Below are 15,436 nucleotides of genomic sequence, written 5' to 3' on the forward strand. Positions count from 1 at the left end.
ACAACAACTAATCATGGTACGTGATGAGATGTCAATGGGCGCCTGTGACGGGCGGGATTCCACAGGGGTCAGTCCTAGGACCTGTGCTGTTTTTGGTATATGTGAATGACATGACGGAAGGGACAGACTTAGGAGTATTCCTGTTTGCAGATGATGTGAGGTTAATGAGGAGAATTAAATCGGTCGAGGATCAGGCAGGATTGCAAAGGGACTTGGACAGGCTACAAACTTAGTCCAGAAACTGACTCCTGGAATTTAACCCACCAAAAGCAAAGTCATGAAGATCGGGGAAGGGCAAAGAAGACCGCAGACAGAATATAGCCTAGGTGGCCAAAGACTGCAAACCTCATTCAAAGAAAAGGATCTTGGTGTGAGTATAATACCGAGCGCATCTCCTGAGGTGCATATCATCCAAATAACTGCCTGGCAGTAAGGAATCCTTCAAGACGCTACACGGTGTATGTCAGGCCCATATTAGAGTATTCAGCACCAGTTTGGAACCCATACCTGGTCAAGTACTTCAAGAAATTAGAGAAAGTGCAAAGGTTTGCAACAAGACTAGTCCCGGAGCTAAGGGGAATGTCCTACGAAGAAAGGTTAAGGGAAATTGGCCTGATGACACTGGAGGACAGGAGGGTTAGAGGAGACATGATAACGACATATAAAATACTGCGAGGGATTGACAAGGTGGAAAGAAATGGTCCAGAGATGGGACACGGAAACAAGGATTGGAAGTTGATGACTCAGATGAGTCAAAGGGATGTTAGGAAGTATTTCTTCAGCCACAGAGTTGTCAGGAAGTGGAACAGTCTAGAAAGTGACGTAGTGGAGGCAGGAACCATACATAGTTTTAAGACGAGGTCTGATGAAGCTCCTGGAGCAGGGAGAGAGAGGACCTAGTAACGACCAGTGAAGAGGCGGGGCCAGGAGCTGAATCGACCCCTACAACCACAATTAGGTGAGTACATGCAAAAAGAGCATGCAGGGACAGCAGCTGTGACTCGATCCCTGCGACCAACTATAGGCGAGTACATATATAAAAGCGCACGACGTGTGTTAAGAAGGGAGGTTGAACGACACTGCATAACCCAAATCTGTGCCACACAGACAGCAACATCAAGGAAGACATCTGTTAGCGAGCAAGAAATAAGACTGAAGCAGGAAAGAGGGAGCCTCACCAGGTCCCACCAGGAAGTTTGTGAGAAGACAAAGATCTGTGGAGGTATTCTCTCTGGAATCCGTAGCAATGCCAAAGAGTCTTAGAGGCAGAGTGCACCATCTAGTACTGGACACAATACAAGCAACTTGAGGAGAGGTGAAGAAAGTATTGAGTGAGGTAGATAGCTTGAAGGCAATAAAAAGAGAAACTGTGTTAACCACTAGCAGTAATCTTCATCAAGTTATCTGAAAAAGACGAATTTCCAAAGGTATGAAAAACAGTGAATGTAGCATCGATATTTAAATAAACAGAACAGACAGGTTGCACCGAACTAGAGGCTTGTGATACTAACATGCACAGGATGTAAGAATATGATGATTATCAGGAGAAGAATGCTGGAGTACCTGGAAAGGAGAAAATTCATGAAAAAACAACACGATTTACAGAAGGTAAATCCTGTCCCACAAATCTGCTAGGAAGCTAATGTTGTTATGGCAAATTAGCGAAAGTTAGACATGATAGAGACGAATGCGTGGACTATATATATGTAGTATTTGGAGTGCACGAAGGTGTTCTGTAAGTAACCCACAAGACACTGATACTAGAGCTAGAGAAGCAGGCAGGAATAACAGTGAAAGCACTGCAGCGTTTCAAGGAATACCAAATAGGAAGAAAACGAGTCACTGTCTGGGAGGAGGAGTCGGAATGGGCGATTGTAACGAGTGGGGTTCCGCAAGGGTCAGAACTTGAGCCAATATGGTTTCTTGTAAATGTAAAGGACATAAAAAATCGAATCAAAGATGTCTCTGTTGACATTTGATATGAAACTAATGAAGAAAATACAAACAGGAGGAGACAAGAAAACATACAAATGATTCAGCACAAACTGCAAGATTGTTCTTCCAAGTGGCTATTAAAATTTAACCCCTGCAAATGCAAGGCTATTAAAATTAGGAAAGGACAAAGACGATCGGAAACAGAGTATAGGCCAAAGGGGTGAGCAAAATCCAAAGCATTTTACCAGAGGCGCACATCAACCGAATAACCGCTGCAGCGAACGCTAAGCTGGCAAATTTAACTTTACCTTTCAGGAACCTTAAGAAGGAGGCATTTACGACTTCATGCATAATATATGTCCTGCCAGTTTTAGAGTATGCAGCTCCAGTATGGAAGCCGGAGCTCACAAAGCATACAAAAAAGATGGAAAAGCTGCGAAAAACTGCAGCGGAACAAGTCCCAGACCTGAAGGATATGAGGTATAAGGAAACGTTAGAGGGACTAAACCGGAGACATCATGATTAAGATGTACAAAATACTGAGAGGAATTGAGAGGGTGAACAGGACAAGTTTGAGAGGCAGGTCCCAGGTACACGAGGACGCAGCTTGAAACTAAAACAGATGAGTCAAAGGGATGTTAGGAAATGCTTCTTTAACCTTAGAATGGTCAGGATGAAATTAATTAGACTGGAGAACGGTAGAGGCAGGATCTACATAAACAGATATGAGCACTCACGACCAGGAGGAAGAATGAACCCAGTGGTGGCCAGCACAAAAGCAGAGATTATGAGCTGAGAATCGACCCCTGCAACCACAAAAACGGTCAGTTTGTCTTCATGCTGGACAGATTATGTATAATTGAAGCTGTGGACCAGTATCATTCCTACAGTGTAAAGCTTTACTATTATTTATTATTGATATTACGGAGCAGTATGCCTCGTACAGGGTATTTTACTGTATCACCTCCCAGGTAAAGTGTTGCCTCACTGAGTTAGGTATCACCTCCCAGGTAAAGTGTTGCCTCACTGAGTTAGGTATCACCTCCCAGGTAAAGTGTTGCCTCACTGAGTTAGGTATCACCTCCCTGGTAAAGTGTTGCCTCACTGAGTTAGGTATCACCTCCCAGGTAAAGTGTTGCCTCACTGAGTTAGGTATCACCTCCCTGGTAAAGTGTTGCCTCACTGAGTTAGGTATCACCTCCCTGGTAAAGTGTTGCCTCACTGAGTTAGGTATCACCTCCCAGGTAAAGTGTTGCCTCACTGAGTTAGGTATCACCTCCCTGGTAAAGTGTTGCCTCACTGAGTTAGGTATCACCTCCCTGGAAAAGTGTTGCCTCACTGAGTTAGGTATCACCTCCCAGGTAAAGTGTTGCCTCACTGAGTTAGGTATCACCTCCCTGGTAAAGTGTTGCCTCACTGAGTTAGGTATCACCTCCCTGGTAAAGTGTTGCCTCACTGAGTTAGGTATCACCTCCCAGGTAAAGTGTTGCCTCACTGAGTTAGGTATCACCTCCCAGGTAAAGTGTTGCCTCACTGAGTTAGGTATCACCTCCCTGGTAAAGTGTTGCCTCACTGAGTTAGGTATCACCTCCCATGTAAAGTGTTGCCTCACTGAGATAGGTATCACCTCCCTGGTAAAGTGTTGCCTCACTGAGTTAGGTATCACCTCTCTGGTGAAGTGTTGCCTCACTGAGTTAGGTTTCACCTCCCTGGTAAAGTGTTGCCTCAGTGAGTTAGGTATCACCTCCCTGGTAAAGTGTTGCCTCACTGAGTTAGGTATCACCTCCCTGGTAAAGTGTTGCTTCATTGAGTTAGGTATCACCTCTCTGGTGAAGTGTTGCCTCACTGAGTTAGGTATCACCTCCCTGGTAAAGTGTTGCTTCATTGAGTTAGGTATCACCTCTCTGGTGAAGTGTTGCCTCACTGAGTTAGGTATCACCTCCCTGGTAAAGTGTTGCCTCACTGAGTTAGGTATCACCTCCCTGGTAAAGTGTTGCCTCACTGAGTTAGGTATCACATCCCTGGTAAAGTGTTGCCTCACTGAGTTAGGTATCACCTCTCTGGTGAAGTGTTGCCTCACTGAGATAGGTTTCAACTCTATGGTGAAGTGTTGCATCACTGAGCTAGGTATCACCTCCCTGGTAAAGTGTTGCCTCACTGAGTTAGGTATCACCTCCCTGGTAAAGTGTTGCATCACTGAGTCAGTTATCACCTCCCTGGTAAAGTGTTGCCTCACTGAGTTAGGTATCAACTCTCTGGTAAAGTGTTGCATTACTGAATTAGGTATCACCTCAATGGTAAAGTGTTTCCTCACTGAGTTAGGTATCACCTCCCTGGTAAAGTGTTGCCTCACTGAGTTAGGTATCAACTCTCTGGTAAAGTGTTGCATCACTGAGTTAGGTATCACCTCCCTGGTAAAGTGTTGCATCACTGAGTTAGGTATCACCTCCCTGGTAAAGTGTTGCATCACTGAGTTAGGTATCACCTCCCTGGTAAAGTGTTGCCTCACTGAGTTAGGTATCAACTCTCTGGTAAAGTGTTCCATCACTGAGTTAAGGTATCACCTCCCTGGTAAAGTGTTGCATCACTGAGTTAGGTATCAACTCTCTGGTGAAGTGTTGCCTCACTGAGTTAGGTATCAACTCTCTGGTGAAGTGATGCCTCACTGAGTTAGGTATCAACTCTCTGGTAAAGTGTTGCCTCACTGAGTTAGGTATCAGCTTTCTGGTAAAGTGTTGCCACACTGAGCTAGGTATCACCTCCCTGGTAAAGTGTTGCCTCACTGAGTTTGGTATGACCTCCCTGGTAAAGTGTTGCATCACTGAGTTAGGTATCAACTCTCTGGTAAAGTGTTGCCTCACTGAGTTAGGTATCAACTCTCTGGTAAAGTGTTGCATCACTGAGTTAGGTATCACCTCCCTGGTAAAGTGTTGCCTCACTGAGTTTGGTATTACCTCCCTGGTAAAGTGTTGCATCACTGAGTTAGGTATCAACTCTCTGATAAAGTGTTGCATTACTGAGTTAGGTATCACCTCCCTGGTAAAGTGTTGTCTCACTGAGTTAGGTATCACCTCCCTGGTAAAGTGTTGCCTCACTGAGTTAGGTATCAACACTCTGGTGAAGTGTTGCCTCACTGAGTTAGGTATCAACTCTCTGGTAAAGTGTTGCATCACTGAGTTAGGTATCACCTCCCTGGTAAAGTGTTGCATCACTGAGTTAGGTATCACCTCCCTGGTAAAGTGTTGCATCACTGAGTTAGGTATCACCTCCCTGGTAAAGTGTTGCCTCACTGAGTTAGGTATCAACTTTCTGGTAAAGTGTTGCATCACTGAGTTAGGTATCACCTCCCTGGTAAAGTGTTGCATCACTGAGTTAGGTATCAACTCTCTGGTGAAGTGTTGCCTCACTGAGTTAGGTATCAACTCTCTGGTAAAGTGTTGCCTCACTGAGTTAGGTATCAGCTTTCTGGTAAAGTGTTGCCTCACTGAGCTAGGTATCACCTCTCTGGTGAAGTGTTGCCTCGCTGAGTTAGGTATCACCTCCCAGGTAAAGTGTTGCCTCACTGAGTTAGGTATCACCTCCCTGGTAAAGTGTTGCCTCACTGAGTTAGGTATCACCTCCCAGGTAAAGTGTTGCCTCACTGAGTTAGGTATCACCTCCCAGGTAAAGTGTTGCCTCACTGAGTTAGGTATCACCTCCCAGGTAAAGTGTTGCCTCACTGAGTTAGGTATCACCTCCCAGGAAAAGTGTTGCCTCACTGAGTTAGGTATCACCTCCCTGGTAAAGTGTTGCCTCACTGAGTTAGGTATCACCTCCCAGGTAAAGTGTTGCCTCACTGAGTTAGGTATCACCTCCCTGGTAAAGTGTTGCCTCACTGAGTTAGGTATCACCTCCCTGGTAAAGTGTTGCCTCACTGAGCTAGGTATCACCTCCCTGGTAAAGTGTTGCCTCACTGAGTTTGGTATGACCTCCCTGGTAAAGTGTTGCATCACTGAGTTAGGTATCAACTCTCTGGTAAAGTGTTGCCTCACTGAGTTAGGTATCAACTCTCTGGTAAAGTGTTGCATCACTGAGTTAGGTATCACCTCCCTGGTAAAGTGTTGCCTCACTGAGTTTGGTATTACCTCCCTGGTAAAGTGTTGCATCACTGAGTTAGGTATCACCTCCTTGGTAAAGTGTTGCCTCACTGAGTTTGGTATTACCTCCCTGGTAAAGTGTTGCATCACTGAGTTAGGTATCACCTCCTTGGTAAAGTGTTGCCTCACTGAGTTTGGTATTACCTCCCTGGTAAAGTGTTGCATCACTGAGTTAGGTATCACCTCCCTGGTAAAGTGTTGCCTCACTGAGTTTGGTATCACCTCCCTGGTAAAGTGTTGCATCACTGAGTTAGGTATCACCTCCTTGGTAAAGTGTTGCCTCACTGAGTTAGGTATTAACTCTCTGGTAAAGTGTTGCATCACTGAGTTAGGTATCACCTCCCTGGTAAAGTGTTGCATCACTGAGTTAGGTATCACCTCCCTGGTAAAGTGTTGCCTCACTGAGTTAGGTATCACCTCCCTGGTAAAGTGTTGCCTCACTGAGTTAGGTATCACCTCCCAGGTAAAGTGTTGCCTCACTGAGTTAGGTATCACCTCCCTGGTAAAGTGTTGCCTCACTGAGTTTGGTATCACCTCCCTGGTAAAGTGTTGCCTCACTGAGTTAGGTATCACCTCCCTGGTAAAGTGTTGCATCACTGAGTTAGGTATCAACTCTCTGGTAAAGTGTTGCCTCACTGAGTTAGGTATCAGCTTTCTGGTAAAGTGTTGCCTCACTGAGCTAGGTATCACCTCTCTGGTGAAGTGTTGCCTCGCTGAGTTAGGTATCACCTCCCTGGTAAAGTGTTGCATCACTGAGTTAGGTATCACCTCCCTGGTAAAGTGTTGCCTCACTGAGTTAGGTATCAACTCTCTGGTAAAGTGTTGCATCACTGAGTTAGGTATCACCTCCCTGGTAAAGTGTTGCATCACTGAGTTAGGTATCACCTCCCTGGTAAAGTGTTGCCTCACTGAGTTAGGTATCACCTCCCTGGTAAAGTGTTGCCTCACTGAGTTAGGTATCACCTCCCTGGTAAAGTGTTGCCTCACTGAGTTTGGTATCACCTCCCTGGTAAAGTGTTGCCTCACTGAGTTAGGTGTCACCTCCCTGGTAAAGTGTTGCATCACTGAGTTAGGTATCAACTCTCTGGTAAAGTGTTGCCTCACTGAGTTTGGTATTACCTCCCTGGTAAAGTGTTGCCTCACTGAGTTTAGTATTACCTCCCTGGTAAAGTGTTGCCTCACTGAGTTAGGTATCACCTCCCTGGTAAAGTGTTGCATCACTGAGTTAGGTATCAACTCTCTGGTAAAGTGTTGCATCACTGAGTTAGGTATCAACTCTCTGGTAAAGTGTTGCATCACTGAGTTAGGTATCAACTCTCTGGTAAAGTGTTGCATCACTGAGTTAGGTATCACCTCCCTGGTAAAGTGTTGCATCACTGAGTTAGGTATCACCTCCCTGGTAAAGTGTTGCCTCACTGAGTTAGGTATCAACTCTCTGGTAAAGTGTTGCATCACTGAGTTAGGTATCACCTCCCTGGTAAAGTGTTGCATCACTGAGTTAGGTATCACCTCCCTGGTAAAGTGTTGCCTCACTGAGTTAGGTATCACCTCCCTGGTAAAGTGTTGCCTCACTGAGTTAGGTATCACCTCCCTGGTAAAGTGTTGCCTCACTGAGTTTGGTATCACCTCCCTGGTAAAGTGTTGCTTCACTGAGTTAGGTATCAACTCTCTGGTAAAGTGTTGCATCACTGAGTTAGGTATCAACTCTCTGGTAAAGTGTTGCATCACTGAGTTAGGAATCACCTCCCTGGTAAAGTGTTGCCTCACTGAGTTTAGTATTACCTCCCTGGTAAAGTGTTGCCTCACTGAGTTAGGTATCACCTCCCTGGTAAAGTGTTGCATCACTGAGTTAGGTATCAACTCTCTGGTAAAGTGTTGCATCACTGAGTTAGGTATCAACTCTCTGGTAAAGTGTTGCATCACTGAGTTAGGTATCAACTCTCTGGTGAAGTGTTGCCTCACTGAGTTAGGTATCAACTCTCTGGTAAAGTGTTGCATCACTGAGTTAGGTATCAACTCTCTGGTGAAGTGTTGCCTCACTGAGTTAGGTATCAACTCTCTGGTAAAGTGTTGCATCACTGAGTTAGGTATCAACTCTCTGGTAAAGTGTTGCATCACTGAGTTAGGTATCAACTCTCTGGTAAAGTGTTGCCTCACTGAGTTAGGTATCAACTCTCTGGTAAAGTGTTGCATCACTGAGTTAGGTATCAACTCGGTGTTAACATGTTAAAGGTGCTTCTCTTGCTTCTTCTTCCTGTTCCTATAAAGATGTATGTAAGTACATGAAAGCGGTCATGTTTTATCTCCTCTTTTCACTGCGATATTTTTACATCTTTGTAATCACGGGTTTTATTTAAACTCATTTAAAATTAAGTCCTTTCTAAAATTTTCTCTTATACGTCTAAGGACATATTTTTTACATTTACGTATATGTAAAATTTAATGATTTTGTACCAAAAGAAACTTAGAAAACTTTCCTAACCTTCTTATATCAAGCGCAATTTAATTAAGCCTAATCCAACTAAATATATTTTAGATAAGTTTACAATAATTGAATAATAAACCAACACAATATATATTTTTCGTTAGGTTCAAAGTGAATTTTGCGAAGTTATTGCATACATAAAATTTTGCTTGCCTTATTCGGCAAGAAGAGCGCTGCTATTTAAAAGAATATCACAAGTTTTACCTAATCTCAAAAATTATATGTATATATATTTTTTTAACAAGTCGGCCGTCTCCCACCGAGGCAGCGTGACCCAAAAAGAAAGAAAATCCACAAAAAGAAAATACTTTCATCATTCAACACTTTAACCTCTCTCTCACATAACCACTGTTTTGGCAGAGGTGCTCAGAACACAACAGTTTAGAACCATATACGTATAAAGATATACAATACATCCCTCCAAACTGCTAATATCCCGAACCCCTCCTTTAGAGTGCAGGCATTGTACTTCCCATTTCCAGGACTCAAGTCCAGCTATATAAAATAAAAGGTTTCCCTGAATAAATTCACTAAATATTATTCTGCTCACACTCCAACAGATCGTCAGGTCCCAAATACCATTCGTCTCCATTCACTCCTATCGAGCACGCTCATGCACGCCTGCTGGAAGTCCAAACCCCTCGCCCACAAAACCTCCCTTACCCCTTCCTTCCAACCTTTTCGAGGACGACCCCTACCCCTCCTTCCTTCCTCTACAGATTTATACGCTCTCCATGTCATTCTACTTTCATCCATTCTCTCTAAATGAATAAACCACCTCAACAACCCCTCTTCAGCCCTCTGACTAATACTTTTATTAACTCCACACCTTCTCCTAATTTCCACACTCCGAATTTTCTGCATAATATTTACACCACACATTGCCCTTAGACAGAACATCTCCACTGCCTCCAACCGCCTCCTCGCTGCTGCATTCACAACCCAAGCTTCACATCCATATAAGAGTCTTGGTACTACTATACTTCATACATTCCCTTCTTTGCCTCCATAAATAACGATTTTTGTCTCCATATATACCTCAACGCACCACTCACCTTTTTCCCTTCATCAATTCTATGATTAATCTCATCCTTCATAAATCCATCCGCGGACACGTCAACTCCCAAATATTTGAAAACATTCACTTCTTCCATACTCCTCCTTCCCAATTTGATATCCAGTTTTTCTTTATCTAAATCATTTGATACCCTCATCACCTTACTATTTTCTATGTTCACTTTCAACTTTCTACCTTTACACACACTCCCAAACTCATCCACTAACCTTTGCAATTTTTCTTTAGAATCTCTATTAAGCACAGTATCATCAGCAAAAAGCAACTGTGTCAATTCCCATTTTGTATTTGGTTCCCCATAATTTAATCCCACCCCTCTCCCGAACACCCTAACATTTACTTCTTTTACAACCCCATCTATAAACATATTAAACAACCATGATGACATTACACATCCCTGTCTAAGACCTACTTTTACTGATAAGTAGTCTCCCTCTCTTCTACACACCCTAACCTGAGCCTCACTATCCTCATAAAAACTCTTCACAGCATTTAGTAACTTACCACCTATTCCATATACTTGCAATATCTGCCACATTGCTCCCCTATCCACTCTATCATATGCCTTTTCTAAATCCATAAATGCAATAAAAAATTTCCTTACCGTTATCTAAATACTGTTCACATATATGCTTCAATGTAAACACTTGATCTACACATCCCCTACCCACTCTGAAACCTCCTTGCTCATCCGGAATCCTACATTCTGTCTTACCTCTAATTCTTTCAATTATAACCCTACCATACACTTTTCCTGGTATACTCAGTAAACTTATTCCTCTATAATTTTTACAATCTCTTTCGTCCCCCTTCCTCTTATATAAAGAGACTATACATGCTCTCCGCCAATCCCTAGGTACCTTCCCCTCTTTCATACATTTATTAAAAAAAAATACCAACCACTCCAACACTATATCCCCCCCCTCCATGCTTTTAACATTTCTGTCATGATCCCATCAGTTCCAGCTGCTTTACCCCCTTTCATTCTACGTAATGCCTCATGCACCTCCCCCACACTCGCATCCTGTTCTTCTTCACTCCTAGAAGATGGTATACCTCCCTGGCCAATGCATGAAATTACCACTTCCCTTTCTTCGTCGATATTTAAAAGTTCCTCAAAATATTCTCGCCATCTACCCAAAACCTCCATCTCCCCATCTACTAACTCCCCTTCTCTGTTTTTAACTGATAAATCCATTTGTTCCCTAGGCTTTCTTAACTTGTTTAACTCACTCCAAAAATTTTTCTTATTTTCATTAAAATTTCTTGACAGTGCCTCTCCCACTCTATCATCTGCTCTCCTTTTGCACTCTCTCACCACTCTCTTCACCTTTCTTTTGCTCTCCATATACTCTACTCTTCTTATAACACTTTTGCTTTGTAAAAACCTCTCATAAGCTAACTTTTTCTCTTTTATCACACCCTTTACTTCATCATTCCACCAATCACTCCTCTTTTCTCCTGCAACCACCCTCCTATAACCACAAACTTCCGCCCCACACTCTAATAGTGCATTTTTAAAACTATTCCAACCCTCTTCAAACCCCCCACTACTCATACTTGCACTAGCCCACCTTTCTGCCAATAGTTGCTTCTATCTCGCCCGAACTTCCTCCTCCCTTAGTTTATACACGTTCACCTCCCTCTTGCTTGTTGTTGCCATTTTCCTCTTTTCCCATCTACCTCTTACTCTAACTGTAGCTACAACTAAATAATGATCCGATATATCAGTTGCCCCTCTATAAACGTGTACATCCTGGAGCCTACCCATCAACCTTTTATCCACCAATACATAATCTAACAAACTACTTTCATTGCGTGCTATATCATACCTTATGTATTTATTTATCCTCTTCTTCATAAAATATGTATTACTTATTATCAAACCTCTTTCTACACATAGCTCAATTAAAGGCTCCCCATTTTCATTTACCCCTGGCACCCCAAATTTACCTACTACTCCCTCCACAACATTTTTGCCCACTTTAGCATTGAAATCCCCAACCACCATTACTCTCACACTTGGTTCAAAACTCCCCACGCATTCACTCAACATTTCCCAAAATCTCTCTCTCTCCTCTACACTTCTCTCTTCTCCAGGTGCATATACGCTTACTCTAACCCACTTTTCACATCCAACCTTTATGTTACTCCACATAATCCTTGAATTAATACATTTATAGTCCCTCTTTTCCTGCCATAACTTATCCTTCAACATTATTGCTACTCCTTCTTTAGCTCTAACTCTATTTGAAACTCTTGACCTAATCCCATTTATTCCTCTCCACTGAAACTCTCCCACCCCCTTCAGCTTTGTTTCACTTAAAGCCAGGACATCCAGCTTCTTCTCATTCATAACATCCACAATCATCTCTTTCTTATCATTTGCACAACATCCACGCACATTCAGACTTCCCACTTTGACAATTTTCTTCTTATTCTTTTTAGTAATTATTACAGTAAAAGGGGTTCCGGCATTTTAGTTGACTTTTACAACACGCATGGCTTACGGAGGAAAGATTCTTATTCCACTTCCCCATGGATATAAAAGGAAAAGTAATAAGACCAAGAACTATTAAGATAAAATCAAAGAAAACTCAGATGAGTGTGTATAAATAAACGTGTACATGTATGTGTAGTGTGACCTAAGTGTAAGTAGAAGTAGCAAGACGTACCTGTAATCTTGCATATTTATGAGACAGACAAAAGACACCAGCAATCCTACCATCATGTAAAACAATTACAGACTTTCGTTCCACACTCACACTTTATAATGGAACAGTTCTGGTTTCTGCTATTCTATATATTAATATATATTGGTTCACATTTCTTCCTTCAAGAGTAGGTCGCTCCTTCGGAACTCTCTTTATGCAAATGCCTTGCTAAAAGTCGCTTCCGGAGCGGCACATTGATCTGGCTATTGACAAAAATTTAACGACATCGAAAATGGAATATATTCAGTACATCTAAGTATATCTTAAACATTTTCGCTGTATTTATGCTATTATTTTAGTCATAATTTCTAGGGAACTACCATGACACGATACACTGCACTTTTTAAGAAAATTAGTGCCAGTTTACTGTGTTCCTGAGCTGACTTGTGGTGTGGCACAAATAAATTAGTGCCAAATGCATCTTGCAGTAGCACAACCGAGGCCTCTGTGCAACGTGTCCTCTACACAGGACGTTTGTTCATACACTCGCTGTAAGGCGTCGATTTCTGCCCGATCTAAGGCATATTTAAATGTTTAATATTTTGCTGCATCACAAGAGGTATGTAGTATAGACAAATGTACTTTTAAACATGTGTAATGTTTGGAATATTTCATTATGACACGTTTCGCTTACTAGGAGCCTATCTCTTCAATGTTTCGCTCGCTAGAAGCTTTAATAATCTAGTCTTACTCTCATTAGAAGTCTTATCCCTCCAATGTTTCTTTCAACAAGAGCTTTATCCCTTCAATGTTTCGTTCAACAAGAGCTTTATCCCTTCAATGTTTCGTTCAACGAAAGCTTTATCCCTTCAATGTTTCGTTCAACAAGAGCTTTATCCCTTCAACGTTTCGTTCAACAGGAGCTCTATCCCTTCAATGTTTCGTTTAGCAAGAGCTTTATCCCTTCAACGTTTCGTTCAACAGGAGCTCTATCCCACCAATGTTTCTTTCAACAAGAGCTTTATCCCTTCAATGTTTCGTTCAACAGGAGCTTTATCCCTTCAATGTTTCGTTCAACAGGAGCTTTATCACTTCAATGTTTCGTTCAACAAGAGCATTATCCCTTCAATGTTTCGCTCACCCAGAAATTTTTCACTCCAATAAAGAGTAAGGAAAATATAGTTAAATACAGTAGAGGCGGAGTGTGAGGAGAATAATGTATGGCCTGACACCCGTGTCTTGAGTCAGGCCCAGGACCAGTTAACCCTCGGTGGTGTGCACAACTCTATTGCCAAAACTGATAAATGCCGAATCAAAATAGGCAGGATTTCTATACAAATGTATTGCTTAGACTTATAATTGCTGATTGAAGAAATCCCAGCCTGTGAGAAAGAACAAAAAGACACAATTCCGTGACTGGAAGTATACACAAATAACTCACACATAGCAGAAAGAAGTTTACGACGACATTTCGGTCCGACTCGGACCATTTACGAAGTCACACTAAGAGAAAAGAGAGATGGAGCCAGATAATGTCGTCGTAAGTTCCTCTCTCCTATGTGCGGGTTATTTGTGTACCAGTCTGTAGAACTCTGTTGCTCAGACCGATAATTACTAGTGCAGGGCAGCAACTTCTGTGAAGATTTTTTTTCCCTGTAGGTAAGCCTCGCCTATCCCCAGTTTATTAGATGGTCGGGATTATGAATAATATCACCACGCTCCATATTAATTGGTGACCCTAGTGTGGTTGTTAGGCTATTAACCCAATAAACAACCAATTATTAACCTGATTATTAATCCAATTATTAACTCAGTTATTATTGACCCTTATATTGTTAAAGGTGTCCTAAGAGTGACTACTACAAGTAGTACCACAAACATCTCACTTACAAGAACGTACTGAAGATGCCAATTGAGGCGAAACGTTTCCTTGATGTTTTGAACAGTGCATATGTGTCTTTTTACCTACAAGTCTATGTGGTACACAATCTACATGGATGAAACGACCATAGATGTCGATACACAATCAACACAAATATGTCTGCTATAAAGATATTGCTGCATTGGAATAGAGTAGTTATGGCTGTCATCTTGTAATTTCCTAAGATAATGTACACTCACCTTGTACTTATGCAAGATTTTGTATACTCACCTTGTACTCTACTAGCGTATGCTCGCCTCATACTCTCCTAAGGTAGTGTACACTCTGAGCTCAGCCTGACAGTGTACACCCAGTTTGTACTCTTCAAAGACAATGCACTCAAACTGTACTCTCACAGGATAGTGCCTTGTACTCTCGTCTGATATATCCTGACTACATTATTTCATTCGACGTGCATGAAATATAATCACAATTCTGCATACCATCAATATCCTGTTTTAAGCATGGTAGTTTGTTTCCTGTATAGATGAGTGCACTAATGTACTGGGTAACTGTCAGTCAGGGTGAGGAAGAGAGCCCCAAGGTAGGTTACTTTGTATATAGAGGAAACCTTAAGGTTTCAGTTCTTCACAAGCCCCGGGCTGTTTAACACTTGAGTCTGCCCTCTATTTGAGTGTTCAAAAGCTGTAGCTCAGTAGAGTTCTCATCCTTACGCTCTCACTTGTTAAAACCCACTCCTTAAACCGTCTGTATACAGTGTAAAAACTTGTAAATAAATTTGGTGGTGGGAATATATGATTATTCAAAAGAATATACGATTATTCAAATCATTTAATTGATTGCCTCATTGACTACTCCAAAATATCTTTTGTAAGTGCTTGTGTATACAGTGTACACTCACACTGTACTTCCACGAGAAACTACACACTCACCTTGTACTCTCCAAAGATGTTCACTAATTTAGGGTTCTCAGAAAGTATGTACTCTAAGACAGTACTCACCTTGTACTCGCCCAGGCCATCGACGATGCAGGAAAGGACTGCCTCTCTGCCCAGAGGGACGGTGACGTTTTTTATTGCATCAACGAACTTGGGTTCAGGCTCATCCGTGCTGACTTCGTTGAGACGAGCTGTGGGAGAACCAGGAAGTATCAGCAGGGTGTGTGCATGTGTGTGCGACGTAAGCAGGATGTGTGTATGTGTCATCAGGCTGTGCGTGTATGTGGATCATCATCAAAATGCGAGTGAGGTGAACTGGGTGTATGGTCAG

At 42.3% G+C, this 15,436-nt stretch overlaps 1 protein-coding gene across 1 annotated transcript in view; it reads right to left on the reverse strand.

Annotated features, from left to right (window-relative positions):
• LOC128698411 (lachesin-like) overlaps positions 1–15,436 on the reverse strand; it is a 258,942-nt gene that overhangs the window by 242,828 nt on the left and 678 nt on the right. Inside the window, exon 2 of the mRNA XM_070085033.1 lies at positions 15,169–15,296. Coding sequence (XP_069941134.1) covers positions 15,169–15,296 — 128 coding nt within the window. The remainder of the gene's footprint in view (positions 1–15,168; positions 15,297–15,436) is intronic.

Source organism: Cherax quadricarinatus, chromosome 14, assembly GCF_038502225.1.
Source record: "Cherax quadricarinatus isolate ZL_2023a chromosome 14, ASM3850222v1, whole genome shotgun sequence".
Classification (NCBI taxonomy): Eukaryota; Metazoa; Arthropoda; class Malacostraca; order Decapoda; family Parastacidae; genus Cherax; species Cherax quadricarinatus.